The 15,091-nt window shown below is 41.1% G+C and overlaps 1 protein-coding gene across 1 annotated transcript in view; it reads right to left on the reverse strand.

The window, feature by feature from the left end:
• Positions 1–500: 500 nt before the first annotated feature.
• Positions 501–15,091, reverse strand: part of wdr11 (WD repeat domain 11) — a 70,649-nt gene continuing 56,058 nt past the window's right edge. Inside the window, exons 21-29 of the mRNA XM_022204433.2 lie at positions 14,915–14,977; positions 14,493–14,558; positions 13,263–13,452; positions 8,926–9,021; positions 7,461–7,626; positions 6,988–7,085; positions 6,322–6,467; positions 5,631–5,710; positions 501–2,647 (exon numbers count right to left, since the gene is read on the reverse strand). Coding sequence (XP_022060125.2) covers positions 2,445–2,647; positions 5,631–5,710; positions 6,322–6,467; positions 6,988–7,085; positions 7,461–7,626; positions 8,926–9,021; positions 13,263–13,452; positions 14,493–14,558; positions 14,915–14,977 — 1,108 coding nt within the window. The 3' untranslated portion in view covers positions 501–2,444. The remainder of the gene's footprint in view (positions 2,648–5,630; positions 5,711–6,321; positions 6,468–6,987; positions 7,086–7,460; positions 7,627–8,925; positions 9,022–13,262; positions 13,453–14,492; positions 14,559–14,914; positions 14,978–15,091) is intronic.

Raw genomic sequence — 15,091 nt, forward strand, 5'->3', positions numbered from 1 at the left:
TGTAACGGCTGGATCGGCTCTCCCGGCAGTTATTCATTAAGCCATTAAAGGAACACAACCGAGTCATTTGTGTGGCCTTCTGTTTCAGACTGTTTTTCTTCTCCTTGTATTGTGCAGGAGGGAGAGAAGAAACAGAATACACGTCAATGAATAACTCGGAGGCGAAGAAAAGAGGGAAAACGGTCAGACCTGGGCAGCGAGCTGAAGCCAGCTGTTGGCCCTCCTTCTGGGCACAAAAGAAGTAATTAATTGCGGAAGTGGTTCATGCAGGACCTAATTCACTTTTTGGGACAGTTTGATAAATGAAGGAACATTCAAATTCAATCTACCTGGATTGAAATTAAAAGAGGATAATGAAAATGAACACTCAATATAACAGATCTTTCACAAAGTGCTCACGATTACACAGCAAAGAGCCTAAGTGACTTTGCCTCCTAGTGAGGGATAAGAGCGCCCTCTTGTGTTCACATTTCCAGACAGGAAGCAAGACGCAGGAAACATGAAGGTAATATTGATTTTATTGCCATCTATATATACATAAATCTTCCTTCTCTTGTAATATTTATATAGCTTAAAGCATTATGATCACTGTGTAAACAAAGAACAATGGAAAAAAGCTAAACTTTAACACCATTACAATGACTTTTTAAATCCTCTTACAAAACATACTGCTAAAGACATGTCTCTCATATGCATGCCAGGATTTCTGCACAGCATTATTTTGTAAAATTCACGTAAGTATAAAGAAAAGCAGCAAATGTTAATCAATCTAGTGCCTAATGATGAAGAGGCAGTTTAGGACATGTTGCTTCCACAATACTGACAAGAGTAAATGAGGATACACAGCATCAGGTGAACTACAGCTGATCTTCTGCTGGGTTGTGCGACTCCATGCTGGGTCTCTATGAGATCCTACAGTATGACGGTGGGAATATGTGAAACGGATCCACAGGAACAACATGTAGTCCCCTAAAATAGGCCTGGGTTGCCATAGTGACACTACCAGTGGTTAACACGAAAGAGAAACAGCACTGATGTGTGCATGAAACACAACAGCACACTAAAAAGTCCCATAGATGGAGTTACTGTGCCATTTCAGGACAACTACACACGCTACAAGGCAATTAAACGCACAATCACTGAAGTTTGTTCATTGTCATACAGAGGATTCTGATGATGAGATGCAGAAAAAGGAGGGGAAAGCAGAGCGAAGGAGAGGTGGCAGCAAATCATTTCAGTGTCAGGTTTTGATTGTGATGAGCAACAGTGGCAGCAGCACAGAATGTTTGTGTGTGAATGATCCGTCGGAGGTCTGATTAAAATGAGTTACAACACATTTTGACAGCTCTTCAAAATGTAATTCTTGTAATACACACACACACTAGAGAATAACTTTTTTTTATACAAACATCAAAGTATACAGACAGCAAGGAATCCTCTCAAGTCTTCATAAAAATAGAAAATTAAAAATTCCATTTAGATGAATGGAATGGATTTATGAACAACCGCTATCTATTTGACTGAACCCGACTCCCTACATAAGCTAATTAAATGGTATCACTCAGGTGGCAGCGGTCAGACTCTTCTCCCCTCTGTGTGTAGTGAGATAATAGACTATTAAGTGTCTAATAAGTGCAGGGCGGCCTGGCTATATAATTTTACTGCCATCCAACAATTACAGAGGCTTGACTAGTAGCAGGCTTTGGTCAATCGCTTATGAAACACCACCTGCTGAGGATGAAAAGCCAAGCCGAAATCAGTGTTATGTCTCAGTTACACGGATGGTCACACAGGTTCTCATTCCAATTTTTGCAGTCCTTTTGGTTAAATCATAAGTGCAAAAAAACAAATTTTGGAATTCAGTCATGGAGTAGTCACAGAGGTCTGCTGTAATGACAGTGCATTTTCATAATGAAACATTCTGCCGCATTTCATCTCAGCAACAAAAAGGCGAATTAAATCTGTAGCGCTACGACACCAGTGAAATTATGAATGCAGGCACATGAAATAAGGCTGAACAAAAACAGTGCGGAAAAAAATCTAATGATTTAAATTCATTAACCAACCCAAGGGAAAAAAAAAGACTGATATTGAGGTGGTAACAGCAATGTGTATTTCTTCACTTGTTGGGGGAATGAGGAAATAAAGTGTGTTTTTTGGGGGCTGTTACATGCATACAAATGAGCACAAACACACACCGGTCCTACCAAACATTAAGAAATGTCAATCTCATAGTCACAAACACAGGCAATCTCCAATGACACACTGACAACTTCACACGGAGTAATCTCCTCTCTTCTCTGGTTGTGGAGATGATCCTCATGATTCTCCTGGATTCCAACAGTTCATTCATAATGGTCAAGTTACTGAAGCTGAATGGCTGACCTTTGATTTACACCAGAGAGCGGGTCGTCCATTCTCTTCAAAACCTGCCATCTTCGAGGTCACTCGGTGCTCTTCTCATCCGTTTCCACCTCCTCTTCGGCAGGAATGGCCTCGGGGGTGACTCCCTCTCCTTGGAACAGCTCCTCCATCAGCTGCTCCCCAGCGCTGCCGGCCCGCGATGCCCACAGAGCGGCGCCCTCCCGCAGGCCCAGCGAGCGCAGCAGCCGCGCATAGTCCAAAAACGCAGCCTCGATAAGTTTATGTGCAACAGTGAGTCAAGGAGAACTCATAACATTTTAATGGGGACATAAAAGCACAGCAAACACAGCAATCTGTCCCCACCCAAAACTATTCGTTAATTTAACTTCAGTGGAGCCTGACTGATAGGCTGAATGGCTTATTGTACCGGCCTACCACACAAATAAGAGAATCAGCATGTATGTCTTTTTTTCTAAACGGAACACTAGGCTTAAAAAAATTATTTGGGGTAATTTAAATATGGTGTCATCACATAGTTTAGCCAGAAGATATTTTTATATAATGTTCTCAGCAATGTCTGCAGCACATGTAGCAGGGTACACTTCAATGTGACTAAAATTTGCTTCACATGATATGATTACATCCTTCAATATGTAATCATTTTAAAAAGTGTTAACCAGTGCTGAAGCAATGAAGAGTAGGCAAGTGGTGTCTTTACAGTAAGTTCTAAAACACATTCTGGAGCGTTAATAAACAAATAATTAACATTATCCATATTCACTCCTATATATATGTTTATATAGAGATAGAAACCATATCGTCCAGCATTGTTGAGATGGCAATTTTGTACTACCTAAACACTGATACTGGCATCAGGAAGTGTTGAGTCAATGAACCTAATCGGAAACAAGTAAACTCCCCACACACAGGGGACTAGTTAAAGGAAAAACTTAAACAAGTGGCTAAACACAGCGAATGCAAACGCTTTGATCTCAGATATTCTTAGCACTTCTTTCCTGCTGGTGATATGGCAGTGGTACTTTATATTCAGTCACAATGGAGTTTCTCACGCTTGTGTATTTTCTTTCATTTTCCTGGCATTCAAAGCTCCTACTAGCATTGAGGAGAACAGAGCGGCACAGCTCAGATTGTTTTTAGGGTTACCTTTTTGTACCTTATGTGTCCTCCACTCAGAGCTTTTCATGCAAATGTGAGGCAACTAACTTTTACATCAATGAGGGTGGGTTAAAAACGAGAACATTTCTCTGCAGAAAGCAATGTACGACAGAAAACACAAAGTACAGTCTTCACTGTGACCGTAACATTTACACTTTACCTCTAATTATAAACGGCATGAAGATGTTGCAGGGTTGTTGTACTGATTTCACTGGCTTTAGCAGAGACGTCTGAGTGTATTCAGCTTCCTCCAAGATCTGTGTCTGGTGTGCAGATGTACATTACACTTTATGAACTGCAAACTATGTTGTACAAAAATGTGGTGTTAGATTGTTAAACTGTTCATCATATTTGTGTTGAGAATTTTTTTGGACAGGCTACTGTGGCTTCATGATGCACTGGAAGCTTACTTTGTATGACCCCTGTCTCCAACACAATAATATTATAAAATCAAAAGCACATTAGTGTCAGTGGTTCTCTTGCTTGATTGCAAGTTTCTGCACTTAATACAGGCCACAGTTTGCTAGCTAGTTATGCAAAGGCATCTTTCCTGGAAGCCAGTATTTGTAGAAGAGTTCCGTCAGCTTATTTAAATTTCCTAAGAATAAAGCAGAGGTGGATCAGCTTCATGAACAGTCCCACTAATGGAGCGCTGAGACTCCCCACCAACACCAGCCACTACTATGACCATTTTACATTGGCTAGTTTAATAAACCTTCACCAGAGACTCACATAATCCACTACTGTTGAAGAGGGGAAACCCAACTGTCTCCTCCTCCAGCCTACATCCAACTATCCTGCTAACATCTAGTGCAGTACATGGCCACCAATGAGAGCTAGTTGCCCTGTTTTAGTGTATTTTAGCAGGTAGCTTTAAGGTCATGAAGATTCTACGTCCACACTGCGTGTTTATGATTTCACATCTAACCCGTCTGACTTGGTTAAAACAAACTTAGCGTGGTGAGTACAGTTCACCTAGTTGTAATAGCGGCCAGCATTTCAGAGCAGAGACTACTGCTTATTTTTTCAACATTTTAAAACCTAATTTATATAACTGATGATTGCTTTTAATTATTATAATTTGTCAGGGAGGTTAATAACCGTTGTCTGCATTGTGACATGCTTTATATTTTACTGCTTTACTCAAACTTTAATTGGTGGCGCACACTAATAACTGTTTGTGCTTGGGATAAATTCCAGTAAAATAGGGCTCTTTATGTTGATTTATCAATGTTTTTGTGACACACCTATATTTATGCAATTGTGGAACAAAGACCAAATAAAAAGGAAGGATTAGTTCATAAATTCTCACAATGGCTCAGAACGGGGTATTTTTTTCTGAAATATTGCTTGATATTAAAGCAATCCTCCCCTCCGAGAGAGCCTGCTCTGATCTGGTCTCCATAAATCATAACTCACTTTGTGGCTGACCATTAAACAAGCCACAGGGAATGTTTCAGTGTATACACAATAATTACACATTCCTAGATGAAATAAAATTCTAAGGTGACCTAAGAGTTTCTTTTCTTCTGCTGTTCTTGTTGTTTATGGCCACATATGGAGTTACACAAAATGTACTGCATGATAAAAATGACTGGATAGAATAAAGCACGTTTTCTACAAGTAATTGCCTGAGAAAGAGAACTATTTAGGGGGACTGATGTACATTAAATTCTCTTCTTGTTGGGGGATATGGATAATCTCAGATGAATCACACAGTGGGACACTTCAGAATGCCCTCATTTAAAAAGGTGGTAAATATATAAACAGCTGAGGCAAAAACTAAAATGAAATGGGGGCAGACAACACAGAAAGGCTGACAGACATTTTACCCAGTAACTACTTTCTGTTCTATACATCTATGTAAGGTGAGATATAGCTCTGTGACCACAGTGTGATATTGGCTACTGGGAACATGTGAAATGTAGCTTGACGTGCTCTGTGAAGCATCTAAATTGACCTTCACCGTGAAAAAGCTCCCCGCTATAAGGTGCGAGTCTGTCACTGAGATGGACAGAGTGAGCAGCGGATGTAACTCTAGTCATAAATGGCCCTCAGAGAGCACAATAATGGGTCCTCAAGAAGGATATTGGAAGAGTCGTTGGCCTCCATCACCCCATACTTCAGACAGGCTTCGATGAAGAGCGCGGCCCGATCAAAGTGCCTCATACTGCCCGGGAGATAGAAAGAGGAAAAGAAAAGACAGAGGCAGGAGGAGGTGAGAGCCGTTGTCAGTAACCAGCACCATCCCTGCCCTCAATGTCTATGATCCTAAAGCATACATCAGCCCTGTCGTCCTGATGCCTCTCTAATTCCCTGTGAGAGCTTTTTTGCTGCCGGAGGCATCTCAGAGCATGAACTGTCAAAGAGGAGGACCGGTGGACCAACATCAGATTGATGCTGAGGTAAAAGATACAGGGTCAGCCAACACCATACACTGTGATGTGTCCTTCTACGTACTTAGGAGGAAAACGAGAGGAAGAAACAGGGAGACTCGAGTGTTCAAGTCAGTCACTGGATAAATAAATCTAATGTAATGAAACTTGAAAAGGGAATTTCAGTTTAGAGAATAATTTGTGACATGAGATCAGACAGGCAGAGCGACAGTCTGCCACCATAATTTTACTGTATATTGTTCATATGTTGGATATAAACCTCAATAAAGATATATCGCAACATTCCTAATACAAAGCTAAGTAAGTGAACAGGTTTGTAGTTTTCATAATTCATTAGCAATATACACAGTAGTTACAACAGCAACAACTATCAGCTGGTTCTTACCTGTGGAGCATCTCTCCTACTTTGTAAAAGCAGCCCAAGGAAAGCAGCACCAGGATGGCTTTGGATTTCTGGTTGACCTGTGGGGAGCACAGGTGTTCTGCCCAACGCTTCAGCACATCTGAGCTCTCTGCTGGGTTCAGACGCACCTAGAGGCACAGAAAACAAACAAGACCCTGACGCTGCTTTCTTTATGAGAAACTTGCATCAACCTATGCGAGGTGCGATCAAAAAGTTCTGCGACTTTGAGTACAGAAATCAAACACTGGCCCCGATTTAAATTTGGACGCTATTTGAATTTGTTGAATTTGTCGTTTTGTGCAGCGATGCATCACTCCCAGTGCTTCTGCAATGCCTGTAACGTGCTATGGAATTCCCATTACGTAAACATGTCACGCACCATCTGGCATGGTCGCTGAAATTCCTAAACTGTGTCAATAGTCAATACGACGATCCCTCAACGTGCATTTCATTTTGGGAAAGAGGAAGAATCACAAAATCAATACAGAAAAATCACTGCATGAATGTCACAAGTGTAATTCATCTACGCTCTTTCATTTTAACAATCTTCTAGAACCTTGACACTCACCGTCCCCCTATTCACAAGCTACCCAAACATTACACAGCATCTAGTGTTTCTTTCTGATGGATGCCTTCATGCCGAGTTACCTTTGCCAGCCATGCTGCTCGATTCCACTCCCCGTAGGTCTGCAAGTAGCGGCAAGCATCCGCTGCCTTGTCAATCAAACATAGCAGCTGTACTCCCTCTGAAAAACGCACAAGTGGACAGGTTATAAATGTCTGAGATGGAGAAATTATGGCCTATCATTACCCTAGGTGGCTAGCTGTCCAGATGACAGCAGTGATTTCTTAATAAACTGCTGTGAGCGGCCACACTGATAGGATGCGAAATATTTGGTTTGATTCCAGTAGACATCAGTCAATTTTAATCAAAAATATTGATGCTAAAATGAAACACAAGCAAAATCCATGAAACTCCAGTCTGGTTATACTGCACTGCATTATGTTTAAAGGATAATTAATACAATAAATTATGTGGCGATATTGTAACACAGTATACGCTGCTTGTTCTCATTAAAACATAAGGTCGCTAAGTGGTTTCTGACATTCAGTAGAACTACCTGCAAGCTTGCCATTAGCGATCATGTTAGTGGCCACAAGTTTGATTGTAGACTGTGAGGGGCCTGATGAGGTGATGGTGGTCACCAGGCAGGCCTTGAGTGAATCACAGTAGTAGCTGGAGTTGTCTGCGCTCGTCTCCAGTAATAACTGCACTGCCCTGTCCGTCTGAGAGCAACAACAAAGGGATGAGAATGTAATGATTGAGGTAGCAGAGGGAAAAACAATGCATTAACAGCTCTGCCAGGTATGTGCTGTGTGTAAGCTGAACAAGACAAAATTGCAAAGGGAAATTATGCTATTATCATGCTTTTCATCTGGTGTAGATGAAGGCTCGAGCTCATGCTGGGGGCAGCACAGGCCGACCTCTGTCTGTCTGCACCACCAGCACACTGCCTGCTGATTGCAGCCTGTGATTAGAGCCAGAGTGCTGACACTGAGAGGAGATAGAGCTGAAGCCAGTCCCCACAGGATGAGATGCCGGGAGAACAGAAGAAGCACACATTGTCCTCAGCACTGACATGATCTATTTACTGTGACGATATGCATGTATGCACAGCTGAGGGGAGTGAAGGTGTGCGTTTGTGTGTACGAGGGAGGCATCGTTTAGAGTCTGAAGGCTGAGAGAAAGAGAAATAGAATGAGGCAGATAGCAAAATGTGCTATTTAAACCGTCAAAATGATGCAACTGTTAAAAGCTACAAAAGTCAGTAATTTACGCCAACCACAAGACACGTGCAGCTAAATCTTAAGCCTCTTAATTTACTTGACAACTGAAACATTTCAGCAAAAATCAAAAGTCACTCCCCACATAATGTGTAAGTATCTTGTATCTGTGGCCTCCCTGCAGACATACTAGCCCTGTTTCCATACAACTGTCACGCAAATTTAAAATGTTACAAAGAAAAAGACGATAATTAGGCTTGTTTCTATCAACTGCTTGGGAACGATTACACTAGGCCACACACTGTTGTCAGAAAGTGGCAGTTTAGGCTATATGACACAAAACTGTACTAAACAGAGCAGAACCAGCTGCAAGCAAAACCAGACCATCGAAAAAAACCTGACGCAGGAGAAGAAGAAGAAGAAACAAAACTTCAGCTATCTTTGAACATGGACAAAAGTTTTCAGAAATGATTGCAATTGTGAATTTTGTAAATATGAATTTTCTGTCAGCTGGTATTGGTCACGTTTCATGTTGTATGGACGTGAAGACAACAAAAGAAACATAAACAATCAGTAATTCATCTGAGTTAAATGTTGGCTACATCACAACTGTTTCCAAAAAGATGTTTTCATCTACCAGTGTAAGCTTAAAATTTTTTCCCCAATAAAGTCAAAAACCACCTCAAGTACGCATACAAATGGGGGAAGTTATTTTTAAGTTATGTCATATCCATTAACCTTATCTAATACGATGCTCTAAAATGTGCATAAAGCAAGACAACGAGGTGGTGAAGTACTAACCTGGCCCAGCAGGAGGAGTTGGTCAGCACACTTCTTGGTGTGTTCATAACTGGAGCGCTTTACTTCCTGCAGGTGAACCCGATCCAACTGGAACTTCTGTTGAGCAGCACAGATGAAACAACAAGTTAGAGTACTGTTTTTGTTTTATTTGACATGCTGCTTCCAAAGATCAAAAGTGAATTCTCTATTTATCTAGCTTGAAATATATCTACAAACACATAAAAAAGCACACTATACCAGCAGAACCCTACAGCATTCATCATTAAGGAAAACAACAAGCAAATGTTTGTTTTTAGCACTGTAGCCATGCAAAAAAGAATCACAGCTTTGTTGAGCCTTGTGTTTGTTTAGCATTCTGTAGTGATGAGTGCCTGAACTTCAATAAAATTATGTTTTTAAAAAAAAAAAAAAAACATCATCAGATCCTTCCCACAGCTGTCACAGATGTAACATTGCAGCAGCAGCTTGAGAAACGCCTGTATGACTGGATTTATATTTAGACTCTCCTCTCTTTCCTATTTATCCCTTTGAGGCATCTTTCAAATTTGCTTTCTCAAAGCATTCAGCATATCTTTTAAACTCTACCCCAACCAGACTGCTCAAGGATGTTCTACACTTAACTCTTCCATATTAGATCTGATTAATCCATTTTTATTAACAGACCACATACCTCTGCCTTTAAAGATTGCTGTAATTAAACCTGTATTTTAAAAGGTCTACAGATGATCCAGGTGTTTTAGCCAGCTACAGACCTATAGCCAACCTGCCCTTTATTTCTAACATCCTTGAAAAGGCTGCAGCAAACCAATTATGTGACCATCTGCAGAGAAATGCTTTGTTTGATGAGTTTCAGTAGAGATTCGGAGACATCATAGCACAGAAACACTACTGATAGAAGTCACCAACAGTTCTCTCATTGCCTCAGACACTTACCTCTATTCTTGTCCTGTTATATGTGAGTGCTGTGTTGATCACATTTTATTACAGACTTGAACATCTCGCTGGGATTGAAGGTACTGTACTATACCTGTTTAAATCACATTTGTCTGATAGATTCCAATTTGTTCATGTCAACTGTGATTCAACATTATACATGCCACATTTAGGCAATAGATATAGGGAACATAGCATAAATTTACACTGCTATACAGAAGGCACCCTGCTACAAAAAAAAAAAGCACGTTAGGGCGGACTTTGACGCGGAGGGGCCAGTTGCCCCATACTTTTCGCTAGCTGAGCTGCTAAGCTGCCTGCCTGACTAAATACTGGAGCTATGCCGAAAATTCATTTCTCCATCACTGACATGTATGAAATGACATATGAAAACAGACCCCAGGTTGAAAAAAACAAAGTTCCCCTTTAAGTTATTGTATATGGCCCTGAACACACTGTCTAACCATACAGTTACTCTATATGGCATTGCCTTCGCCTCCAGCAATATTGTGAGTAGCCTTGAAGTCATTGTTAACCAGGATATGTCCTTTAATTCACACATAAGGGAGGTCAGTAGGATGGCCTTCTTTTACTTGTGCATTATTGTCAAAATTAGAGACATCCTGTTAAGGGATGCTGAACAATTTGTCCATGCACTTGTAACTTCTCGGCTGGACTATTACAATCCCCTATTATCAGGATGTCTCAATACATCCAAGAAAAACCTTGAGTTTGTTCAAAATGCTGCATCGAGAGAAGGAAGAGGAACTAGCAAATAAGATAATTTTTCTCCCATATCAGCGTTTCTTCTTTGGCTCCCTGTAAAATTCTGAATAAAATCTTTCTCCTCACATACAAACCTCTTAATGACCAAGCTCCATTTAATTTCAACAACTTCAGAGTACCATATTATCCCACACTTTGCTTTCAGACTGCAGGCTTACGTGTGTTTCCTAAAGTCTCTAAAATTAGAGCTTTTAGCTGTCACGCTCCATACATGCAGAAGCAGTTCCCAGTTTAGGTTTGGGAAGAAGACATTCTCTCTAATTTAAAGATTAGGCGTAAAATGTTCCTTTTTGATAAACATTATCATTAGGGCTGGCTCAGGTGGCTCTGAAACATCCCTTAGTTATGCTACTATAGGTCTTGGTTTCTGTGAAGGCTCTCATGCTGCACTAAGGACCTCTTTCTCTACTGTCCTCTGGTTCACTCTACATGCATTTATATGCCACTCTTGCACATCATTACCTTTGTGTCTCCTCTCTCCACTACTGTGCTTTCTCCTCTCTTTCTACCCTACCTCTCTGCAGGTATGTCTGGTTCCTGAGCTGCATGTTTCTGATCGGTGTTTACTGGCCTCACCATCCAGCTCAGTGTTCACTGTTTTTGTTTTCTCACTTGTCTTCTTTTCTATCCTCACTTTCTCTTCATTCCAACTGGAAACAGATGGCCGCCCACCCTAGCTCTGGTTCTGTCTGAGGTTTTTCCTGTTAAAATGAAGTTTTTCCTCCCCAGTATGTAAAGTGCCCTGAGATAACTTATGATGAACTGACTGATGTGAACTGAAAATTTGTATATGTGAGGGAGAGATACAGAGATGAAATGAGTCGGTACAAAGATTATACACTACAGGCATTAAAAGAGTAACGATGAGCAAAGAGAGAGATGGGAAGACAATTATAGGAATACAGAGTCCAGAGATGGAGAGTGTAATTATAAAGTCTTTAAAATATTCACAAGTTTCTCTGGTGCCAGTGCCTCCTATACCGCCTTTCATTATTGTTGGCTGTTTCTTCATTATTTCATTACTTGTTCCCTGATGGGAGATCAGATTGTTTTTTTCAGTGAGCAAAGGATCGGCATAAAACATAAAAACAGGAATAGATGTTTCAAAGAATTAGACTTCATCAGTTTTATAATAAGACTAGGGTGGAGAAATGATACAATGAGGGGAAAGATAAGAGCATAGTAGAAAATGAGGCACATTTTTGTATCTATATCTACCACAGAGGCTTTTTTTGCGCTTTATTATGATGAATTCTTTTGCGAGTCACAGCCGTGGGCATAAATCCTTGCAGAGATACCAAATGAGTTTAGTAACTTCAGAGCTGTGTGCTCTGTATTGGAGTCTTGGATATTAGTAATTACAGTGAGGCTGCTGCCAGTGAAGCTGTTTCATGACAACAGGAGCCAAATGTTGCTGCAGACTGTCTGTGTATTTCTTTGAAAGTCCTAACTTTGTGATCTCTGCATTGCTCCTCATTAACAGGCAGTGGAACTTTCACAAAAACCGAACAGTGCATCATTTAAAAAGATAAAAACTTCAAAAAAAATCATAAGCTTATTTGAGACTTTTTAATTGGACCTGGACTTACTGAAATTAGACAGTCAATTTGCATTTTCCTACTTGAAATCTTAATGCTAGCTAAAAGGTCTTCGACATTCTTCTTAAGTGACTAAGCATTTTTGATCAAAAATGTTTCTTTTTTTTTATCTTTACACTGCTTCTTTGGGTTTATTGAAGCAGGATTTGGGGGAAAACACCAGACCTACAAAAAACTCAGTATGCCTGTGTTCACCTACACAGTGGGTCAACTTTTTAATTACCTCCCACACTTTCTTCAAACTATCCAAGTATTTTCCGGAGCCTGGAAATGTAGACTGGACACAAAGGCAATGCCTAGCACATTATCACCACTACAAAATGAGGAAAAAACCAAACCTTTAAGCGAAAAACCAATGGCAACACAAAGGTGGACGTGTTTGTTCAGTGGGCTGTGGGGTGGTCATGTCAGGCAGCAGAGTGATGTAGGCAAACGCAGGACAGGAGGACCAATCAATGGACCTCCTCTCAAGAAACTTTTTCTCAAAACTTCGGAACAAACTAGCTTGATGATTAAAGTTGAACGGAGAAGATTGTGAGTATTGTTTGTACGAGCCTTGGATGCTGGTTCGGCTCCGTCATCAGCAAAACGCATCGATCGGAGCAATAACATGGCACAAACAAGAGAGGGATTGTTTTTTATAAATGAGAGTATCCGAGGGTGGGATCGAATCAATCAGGAAATGTTGGGGGAATTAAATGTAGACGGGAATGAAGTGAAAGATGGATTTGACCTCAGAGGTGTAAACGTGCGAGGTGTCTCACTGAAAATCAGAGCTTAGTGAGACAACACAGGAGCTACGCAATGCCATCAGTAATGGCATGTCCTGTGTGGCCGTGGCGATGTCGACGCTGTAGAGAACAAGAGACAGGCCGCTGGTGTCTGCTTTTTTGGGCTGATTTGAAGATGCAAATTGTTTCTGGATGCCTGCTGCAGGGACTATACATGTGCGTGTACAATGAGCTTTCCATACTTACAGAAGATAGAACACACTCCAAACACCTTTCTTGTTCTACTGACCTGAAAGTAAGAGCTCTCACACAGGACGTCATGGCAGATGTCCAGGTGGTTCTGAGGCGATGGCTGGGTTCCGTCATTTTGTGCCTGACCCTCTGCGGTGGACACGCTCAGCTGGCGAGCCTGTGCAAACGACTGGAGGTAGTGGGACGCCACTGTCCAGAAGTTGAGATCTGACTCATCCCCGAACAGCCTGTGATTTACCACAACAATGCATCAGCTGGGTTCAGAGTGGGTCCTATTTGCTCTGTGGAGTAGTTAAGTCAGTATCATGCAGTCTGAATCAACACGCCACTCTGTTTTCTTAGTAGCCTGGCTTACTAATGACCACAGTTCCTATATCTTCCAACCCACGCCTCGCTCTTTCAGCGAGCTCCCCTCCTCCTTCTGTGTTCTCTTCCATCATTTACTTTCCTCAGCCCCCTTCAACATATCTACACTGGCACACAGCTGTTGCTAGGTTACCAGGTGACATGAACAGTGGCAGGAAACTTGGACAACCAGATGTAGAGATAGCTCTCTGTGTACGGCCGAGATATTCAAGGTACAAAAAAAGGGTCTATTGGACTTCCCAGGTAAATCATGGCTTTAATAACAGGATGCAAACAGGAGGGATGATATTGCATTTCTGCTCAGACTGGCTGTTCTAGATTTGTCAGATGCTCGAGGGAAATGAGAACTGAAGCAGAGATGAGATCAGAGTTGCTGACACAAGTTCTCATGTCATGCTTTTTTAGTGGCGCTACAGAATCACACAGTACAGTTACAGCCAACATGAACCAATATTTTTGCAGATAATCTCAATATTTTACAAAGAAAGTCATTTTACTTGCCTCATAATATTATACTATCTTGTTTAAATCACAATACATACTGTAATTAACAAAAAAGCTACATTTTCGCTACCGATATTCCACAAATCACTTCTGTGCCGTACAATTATGTTTTACTGAAGTTAATAATCTTGTTTTGCTCTTTATTTATTGAATTTGATTGTATTATATATTACACATTTACTATGCTCTATGTTGTATGTCATATTATTTTTTCCCTTCTATTTTACTGTCCACATAAACTATTCTTTGGTTAGAACTCAGTTGAGCTTTCAGAAGTCTTTGACATATGTGCTTGTCTGACAAAATAATCGTCCTGGGTTAGCAGTAAACCCTCATGCACACAGGGCAATCTGTACAACAACAAACAGCTGTAACTCCATGCAGTGTTGTAACTCACCGTGAGACCAGGAGGCAGCGCTGCAGCAGACTGAGCTCTGGGTCCTGTAGCACACTCTTCATGTCACTGGGGAGCCAATCAGAGGCAGACAATCAGAACACAGCCAGAGCCAATTACACTTCTCAAACACAGCAGGCCCAGTGTGGCTGTTACAGGAGATTCTTCTTATCTGTCAGCCCTCATACTACTTGCTCTTTGGGCCTGCTGTCTAAACACAGAGGACCCTGGGCCTCTAAGCCTGGAGTACATAAACAAAAAAACGACACTTGGCTCAGATATAATGAGACATATGCACATACATATGCGCTGACAACTGATTGTTGGTGGTTGCACGATGGCAGTTAGATTACATATTCTGCTTTGAGTTGCTGTTTGTGACTGCCACTAGAAGAACTCTGGAAAGCTGTAGAGTCGAAACTCACTTCGACAATGAGTTGAGCTGCTCCTGGATCAGTCCTTTTATCTCGACTTTCTCATTGTAGTCTCTGAAACACAGGGATCAAAGTGAGTCAAACAGCTCCTTTTACACCCTTCTACAATCAAACTTGACCTCATGTTAAATGGGAATCTGAGAACCTGCTCAGGGAAGGCGATGTGTC

Source organism: Acanthochromis polyacanthus, chromosome 15 (genome assembly GCF_021347895.1).
Source record: "Acanthochromis polyacanthus isolate Apoly-LR-REF ecotype Palm Island chromosome 15, KAUST_Apoly_ChrSc, whole genome shotgun sequence".
Taxonomy (NCBI): domain Eukaryota; kingdom Metazoa; phylum Chordata; class Actinopteri; family Pomacentridae; genus Acanthochromis; species Acanthochromis polyacanthus.